We start from the raw sequence: 8,658 nt of genomic DNA, 5'->3' as shown, positions 1-8,658 counted from the left end.
TATAATAATGATTCTAACATAACACTAAGCCAAACACCAAAAAAACAACTACATATGTGTATGTACAACCACACACACATACATATATACTGTATATGTACATACACATTTATAAATTCAAAATATATATTATTTCATTTCCATTTAGTTTGTTGAAGTATTAAAATAACTCAAATGAAATAAAACTAAAAACTTAATAAAAGACCTATTCAGAAATAATAAATTCATACATAATTTAACTAAAATTAAAATAAATAACAAATACAAATAATACAAATCAAATGACAGTAGTTTATCAGTAATCCTAAAAAATAACACTGCCAAACACATGCTAAAAAACAACAACTTACTTACACATAGTAAGAAATGGTTATAAAAACTGAAACAGAAGCGAAACAAGTAATAGGAAAGAGGAGAAATAAAAAGCGATATAAAACAATATATAATGTATATAAAACAAACAACCATACTAAACAACAAATTTAAAAAATGGCAACATATTTAATTTATTCATATTTGTAAAAATACTACTAAAATGCATATGTATCGTACTACACAATAAATTTTTGACTAAAAAGAACTAACATTTTAGAGCCATTTGTTCAGGAATCTAATGACTTAAGATGGACAAAATCAAGTTCTTCACTATATTTTTTAAGGTTGAATATTCTGTTTCACACAGAAATACATTATGGTAGTAAAATATGTTGTAATTATTCAAGATAATACTTATTCAGTCTTGTACAATGTGTTCTGATGTTTTATGTTCTCTCCTCCTTTTTGTCCAGATGTGATGAGTACGTAACTCAGCTGGATGAGATGCAGAGGCAGCTGGCTGCCGCAGAAGATGAAAAGAAGACTCTGAACTCCCTCCTGCGAATGGCTATTCAGCAGAAACTGGCCCTCACCCAACGCCTGGAAGACCTAGAGTTTGACCACGAGCAGTCACATTGTGGCCGTGGAGGAAAAGTGCCAAAAATAAAGAGCAGCCCTCAAAAAGTAAGTCATCAAACTGCACTCACTGCTCCCCCTAGTCCCACTGCATCGGTTTCAAAACCCCCTTCCTGTCTATTCCAAAACAATATGGTTGCATCAGCCAGTAGCTCTCCTTCACTGGATGTCCATTCTCCATCCTCCTCCTCCTGGACCTCCTCAGCCCAGCCGTTTTTCTTCGGCCAGTCGCAGTGGAAACTGGGCACTCAGACTTTAGTTTTAGACCCAGAGACGCTAAGTATTGAGTTTTGTCATGTTGTTCATAGCGGAGACTCTGATGCTCACATTCCCAGATCTGCTCCTACTTCCCCCTACCGTTCTCCTGTCCTGGGCTCTCGGCAGCCATTGCCACGTTCTGTGAGATCTCGCATGCGCTCCAGTGTGACTCAGTTCACGCCTTCGGCCGCTTCAAGGACCTCTCTAGTCCAGCCTGGGACTCCCAGAATCCCTAATGACCCTAGTGACCCTCAGTAGGTGACACGGTTTAAGGACAGACTGGTTTCCATCTGATATGACTGCTTGGAGCATATGATTCAACTCAGGGATAGATTTAGAGACTTTTTTATTGATACTACTTGAAATTTCAACTACTTCATTCTGAACAGAATTATGTTTTGCCAACTCTAGAAATACACTATCGGTCAAAATGTAGGAATCATTTTTTGATGTTTTTGAAAGAATTCTCTTATGCTCACCAAGGCTGCATTTATTTGTTCAAAAATACAGTAATCTAGTGAAATACTATTACAATTTAAAGAAATGTTTTCTATTTTAATATATTTTAAAATGAGATGGCAGAGCTGAATTTTCAGTCTTCAGTGTCACATGATCCTTCAGAAATCATTCTAATATGCTGATTTGCGGCTCAGGAAGCATTTCGTATTATTATCAATGTTAAAAACAATTGTGCTGCTTAATATTTTCATGGAAACACTACCACATGATACACTACTATTCAAAAGTTTGGGGTTAGTACGATAAAAAAAAAAAAGAAAGTAAGAAATTAAATGAATACTTTTATTCAGCAAGAACACATTCAATTTATAATGTTACAAAATAAATTTGTTTCAAATAAATACTTTTCTTTCAAACTTTGTATTCATCAAAGAATCCTGAAAAAAATGTATCACAGGGGTTCACAAAAAATATTAAGCAGCAGTTTTTAACACCGATAATATTAAGAAATTTTTCCTGAGCACCAAATCAGCACATTAGAATGTATTCTGACTTCTTTCAAAAACATTTAAAAAATCATAATTATTCCAAACTTTTGACCGATAGTGCTCTTGAGTTACATGGCTTTGTGAGATAATGTTGTCTGGGTATAAAAATAAGATTAAATAATGCAACAAAAAAAAAAATCCACTACGCTTGATGTCCTTTTTTGCGGCCTGGATAAGAAAACTTTTTTGGTAAGCACAGTTTTTGGAATCTGCATCAGTATTTGGATCATGCTGGAAGAATTATTCTATAAAGCAAAACAGGTATTGATTGGTGCATGTCTCTTTTAGAATATAATTCCCGCATGTGCGCTTCCATTTTATGGCTTGAAGAAATGGGTGCTACATACTGCATGCAAAGCAGTTAGTTTGTGTGATGGAGTTTTCAGTTATTTTTGCATTGACAAATAGCACATCTGACATAACTACAGCTCCATCCACTGGCAACAGTGTGCACTGAAGAATAGAACATTTACTTTTGCTTTTATGTAATCATCGATCCTTATGAGTCTTTCAAAGTGCTGAATACTGAAATCATAAGTAGTAGCTCATGTATAATCACATTAAACCTATTTTAAAGATAAATGCAAACTGCTTTGCTAGCTAACAGAAAATGCTGAGTTGATCCCTACGCACCCTGTATGATAAAATGTGCCAGTGAGAGCTGTTTCTATTCATGGACACAGCATATGGCAATGCAGGATCTGCCATATGCAAATGCAGGGATGTGTTCTTGCACATGCTGCTTGCTGCCCAGCTACTGCATTTCAATGAGCTGTAAAGTACAGAGCCACATTAAATGTGTCATTAATTCTACCATGAGCCATTCTATGGAATGGGTGCCTTTCCAGTTTGACAGGGACATTTTTAGTGAATTTCTGAATGTTTTTAGTAAATATTTGTAAGGCCCAGCTTGGAAGAACTCTCCCTGATTGCAATGACTCTCCCAACCTCTAGTTGGCACTAACTAGTAACACTCCCCATCATTTCGCTTACACTGGTTCTATGCAATAACACTCCTAGCCACTAGGTGGCCCTAGCTTCTGTTGATAGATAACATCACTACTCATTAGGACTTGAATGCCCCCAGCCGTGTGTCTTTACCCAATTAATGTTGGCCTATTTAAGCGTGCCCCATTTGTTCACCTGTGTTCAGTCTTGAGCCTACTACGCCTGTGTTTCCTCACCACCTAAGCTAGTTTATTGAGATTTTGGATTTTGCCTTTTGCTCGTCTTTTATTTTTTGCATTTTTCTATGGAAGCACGGCTCCCTTTTTTGTTGTACTTTTGAACTTGGACTTCTCCAGTAAAGCTTTTGTTCAGTTATCTAAGTCTCTCTGTTATTCTTCTGCCCTTGGATCCCTCTGTCGACTGTCATCCACTATAGCACAGTGGTAGAGGAGACAGCTCGGTTGCCTAGCGGGCCCGAGTTCGATTCCCGCCTCAGACACCCATCACAATATTAGTAAGTTTTTATCAATTGTATTGTTCCGTCTCAAATTAGATTTATGATTTTTAATGCATTTTAACAGGGTTAAAATGTTAATATACAGTGGGTAACACGGTGGACAGTTTTGCCACATTTTAATATGACATTTTAATCCCGTTGCTTATAGATGTAAAATTGGAAGGTGTGTATTAGATAATTTAATGGTAATTTTTTTCTGTATTATTATACAGTATATAATATATTATTCTATATTATATTATTATTCCTATTATTGTTTGTGAATTATCAGCTTTTTATAGAAAATAATGGTAACGATTTAAGATCTGACAAACATAACAGACCATATTTTATTTTATTTTATTTACTCGCTCAACTAAAATCTATTGTTTTGCTCCACTTAAACAGAAAGTAATGCAACTCTTTTTTTCACATATATTTTTTCATCCAAATATAAGTATTTGGTAATTTAGCAAGAAGAAGGCCAAGAAAACGAAATAACAACAAAAAAACAGATGACAACTTTTACATCTTACATTCATTTTATATAAGAAAAATTTAAGGGGGTCTGAATACTTTCCGTACCCACTGTATATATAATACGTACAGTATTTAATACAAAAAAGGCACTCGTTTTGTAGAATGACGTTCATTTAAGGAGCTGTGGACTAAAAAACATTTGACAAGGTCAGCAGTTGAAGGTTGTACAGAACATCAGAACATTGTGTTAGCATTGCTCATGCAAGACTGACCGAGATGCAGTTCATACAGATCTGATGATAGACAGCGGTCACATTACATGCATAGACAAGCCTCTGGAAATGAGAGGTTTTCTTTTTTTTCTTCTGTTTCTAGGAGTAATCAGAGATTTCAGGTCGAGTTTAGCTTTGTAATATTGCTGTTTCATGTGCCTTGTTTAAAGACGTGACATGTATTGTGTATGATATGACTCAGTTGATACATTTGTAAATTATGAAGTTCTACTGTAGTGTAATGGAAACCAGTCTGATCTGCTTCACCGGTGTCACCAGGGCCCAGCATTAAGGAATGAAATGGCACTTGACCATTTTTCCCCTATATGTAAGGAAAGGTTTAACGAAATTGAGAATAACAATTTAAACAGTCATATCATAAATATGACATAATGTATGTCAAATAAATGCAGCAAATTCATGAGGTGTAACACTGTTATAGTTTCTGATAGTTTTGTTAAAACAGGTTTTTTTTTTACAATAGTGACAGTACCCAGAATCCTAAAAAAAAACAAAAAAAAACGATATTTCTGATAATGATGTCCATAAAAGAGCAGTGGACGTGTCCATTTTCTGCCTGTAGGTGTCAGTGTTTCTACATTTCACACTTATTACTGAATGTGTCAAATGCTGTTTTGCCCATGGCGATCAAAACGTATCCCAACAACAGAGCAGTAGTTTCCTTCTGATTAAAATACAATAAAATTACATTTTTGACACTGGCGCTGTAGACATAATTGTTTGCAATATAGAGATGGTTATGTCAATAATGCATTTATACAACCAACTGCCCAGTACACCCACAAACTGCATAACAATGTATTAAAAAACACATAGATTGGCTGCATATAACAACACCCAAATAACCACCCATGACACCCCAGCATCACGACAGTCAGTTTTGCACAAGAACTACTTACACTGGAGTGTGAATGGGAAAAATAAAAAATCTTATTAAAATGTCTTGTGTATATGTGCTCTTAGCTAGACAGCATCATCAACTGTAATGTGTTAGATATGACTTTTTGTCTTGTCAAATGTATAAATGTATGTGTGTTTGCACGCTCTCATTAACAACGCAGCAACACTGCATATCATTTGCGCCTGACGCATACACTACTGTTTAAAAGTCTGAGCTCAGAAAGATTTTTTTTTTTAAGAAATTAATATTTTTATTCAGCATGGATGCATTAAATTGATCAAAATGACAGTAAAGACTTTTATAATGTTACAAAATATTTCTATTTCAAATAAATGCTGCTGAATATGAACTTTTTTCATCAAAGAAAAAGAATGATTTTTTTTCTACAGAAATATTAAGCAGTGCAACTATTAATAATTAATGTTGAAATAAGAAATGTGTCTAGAGCACCCAACCAGCATATAGAATGATTTCTAAAGGATCATGTGACACTGAAGACTGAAGTAATGCATGCTATATACACTGAACTAAATGATAAACGCAACACTTTTGTTTTTGCCCCCATTTTTCATGAGCTGAACTCAAAGATCTAAGACTTTTTCTATGTACACAAAAGGCCTATTTCTCTCAAATATTGTGCACAAATCTGTCTAAATCTGTGTTAGTGAGCACTTCTCCTTTGCCGAGATAATCCATCCACCTCACAGGTGTGGCATATCAAGATGCTGATTAGACAGCATGATTATTGCACAGGTGTGCCTTAGGCTGGCCACAATAAAAGGCCACTCTAAAATGTGCAGTTTTAATGTATTGGGGGGTCCGAAAACCAGTCAGTATCTGGTGTGACCACCATTTGCCTCACGCAGTGCAACACATCTCCTTCGCATAGAGTTGATCAGATAAGTTTATAATTTTGTTCAGTGTATAATTACAAATGACACTTTATTTATTACACTTTACTTTTAAACTAATCACAAATGACACAATTTGTTTTAAAACATAAAACAGGTATTTTCAGTTGTAATAATATTTCACAATATTACTGTATTTTTGATCACATAAATGCAGCCTTGGTGAGCCTAAGAACGTTTTTCAAAAGCATTAAAAAATTCTTACCGGCCCCAAACTTTTGAAAAGTAGTGTATCTCTGTTTAACAAACAGAAGGTGGTTCCATCTTGCTTTCCTTCCATCGTTATATCTGGTATTCCTCATGAATGTACACAAGTATATGCAGCTGAATGTTTGTAATTATTTTTCTCTCATTCTACATACTGTATTCATTCATTTTAAGAGTGATTCTGCATGAGATTAACACATAGAATCACACTCTAGTTAGCCCAATGCAGCCATTTCCGGCGAGTTCACTTCTCGTCTCTGTCTGTGTTTGTGTCACTAACCCTGACTATCACACCTCTGTATATCTGTCTAATTTATCAGTCTCTCTTAGATTGTCAGCAGCCTGCTGCCTCAGTACCGCCAACCTCCCCACAACTGAGGCGCGGGAGGGCATCCATGGGCCACAGGTAACCCGTTCTTTGGAGGAACTCGCGCTCTACTGCTTCCTTTCTCACTCTATTTCTAAGAGATGTAGGGTCACGCATTCACAAGTATTGTTAACAACAGCCACCCACTAGCTCACACTTTTACAATACAATTGATATACACTACTAGACATAAGCTTGTAACAATTAGTGTTTTTTCATGTATTTAAATAAGATCTCTTATGCTCACCAAGGCTGCATTTATTTGATCAAAAATGCAGTAAAATCAGTAGTATAGTGAAATATAATTTCAATTTAAAAATAACTTTTTATTTATGTGAATATATTTTAAAATGTAATTTATTCCCGTGATTCTTTATTACCTCATTCTTCAATGTCACATGATTCTTCAGAAATCATTTTCATTTGCTGATTTTTTGCAATTATTATTGGTGCTCGGTTATTTAGCATTTATTTCAGCATTTCTTTGAAATATAAATCTTTTGTACCATTATAAATGGGTTTACTGTCACTTTTAAACCGTTTAACATGTCCTTGCTGAATTAAAGTATTAATTTATTTTCCTTTTCCTTTTCTTTTTTACATCCTACGTACCACTACCTTTTGAATGGTAGTGTATCATGGTTTCCACAAAAACTATTGTTTTCATTATTCTTATTAATAAGAAATGTTTCTTAAGCACCAAATCAGCATATTAGAATAGTTTCTGGATCATGTGACACTGACGGCTGAAATAATACAGTAGCTGCTGAAAATTCAGCTTTGCCATCACAGGAATAAATTATATTTTAAACTATATTCAAATTTGGAACAATTTTAATAATATTTCACAGTAATACTGTTTCTACTGTATTTTTATCAAATAAATGCAGTCTTGGTTTCAAAAACATTTAAAAATCGCAATTATTCCAAACATTTGACCGGTCAGGTATACAAAAATAAAACTGAGATGCCCAGCATCCTTTCATCACCCTCTCATCCCGAGTTGTCAATTATAGACAACATTTCTTTCGTCCCATACAACTTTGCCTCTTAAAAACTACTTGCTTTTGCATGTGCCTCTGTGTGTCTGTCAAAAGTGAGTTAATGTTTATGTCTGAATTAGTGAATTGTGTTTTTTCTCAGCAACAGTCGCTCCAGTATAATAGGAAACAGCATGTGGCGATTTCATTTTACACCTACTCATGGCCACTATTTCTGTTTGTCTCTTGGTAGTCCTAAAGTGTTGTTAGCTCTTCAAGAGGACCAGATGACTGTGGCCAACTCCAGACTTCCATGTGATCCTTTCAACTGTCTAGCCCATCATTCTCATCTTTTTGGCCCTTAGCCTCCTGTCGTTGGACTCTAACAGTGACCAATCCTCACAGAGACAGATAAAGGGGGCGGGGCACATCAGTCAACCATGACCTCCAGCCAATCAGGCGAGGGGCCCGCCCTAATTTCCCGCCCAGTTACTGAAATTGGATGAATTATTCAGTGAGGCTTATTGTGAACGCACTAATTATCATCCTAAGTGAGATGAGAGCAAACGGAAATGGACTGATGTATACTTATTTATTAATCTATTTATTACTTTATTTTTTTGTGTTTTTGTTTGTTTATTTTAAAATATGATGCGCGTTGTGTCTGATTGTTTTAATATAAATATGATTTTGGATATGAATGCAGTTTTCTTAAAATTACACCTTTAAACCACAAAAATTAGTATTAATTACATCAACCCAGGAGTATTATGGAATGCAAGATGACTTTCTATCAGTCAAAACTAATATTTTCAATCTTTGACGCAGAGAAAAGTGTGATAGAAAGATGTGTTTGAAA

The 8,658-nt window shown here is 35.0% G+C and overlaps 1 protein-coding gene across 5 annotated transcripts in view; it reads left to right on the top strand.

Annotated features, from left to right (window-relative positions):
• Positions 1–8,419, top strand: part of bicd1a (bicaudal D homolog 1a) — a 43,404-nt gene extending 34,985 nt beyond the window's left edge. Inside the window, exons 7-9 of one of the 5 annotated variants that reach the window (XM_016466632.1) lie at positions 789–999; positions 6,773–6,858; positions 8,053–8,419. In XM_016466632.1, coding sequence (XP_016322118.1) covers positions 789–999; positions 6,773–6,858; positions 8,053–8,164 — 409 coding nt within the window. In that variant the 3' untranslated portion in view covers positions 8,165–8,419. Of the gene's footprint in view, positions 1–788; positions 1,610–6,772; positions 7,008–8,052 lie in introns of those variants that run through there. The other 4 variants (XM_016466634.1, XM_016466635.1, XM_016466633.1 and 1 more) reach the window with 4 other exon arrangements.
• The last annotated feature ends 239 nt before the right edge of the window (positions 8,420–8,658 follow it).

This window comes from Sinocyclocheilus anshuiensis, unplaced genomic scaffold (genome assembly GCF_001515605.1).
Source record: "Sinocyclocheilus anshuiensis isolate Anshui unplaced genomic scaffold, SAMN03320099.WGS_v1.1 scaffold304, whole genome shotgun sequence".
Taxonomy (NCBI): domain Eukaryota; kingdom Metazoa; phylum Chordata; class Actinopteri; order Cypriniformes; family Cyprinidae; genus Sinocyclocheilus; species Sinocyclocheilus anshuiensis.
The sequence above is the reverse complement of the archived record's forward strand: the minus strand, read 5'-3'. Positions and strand labels throughout refer to the sequence as shown.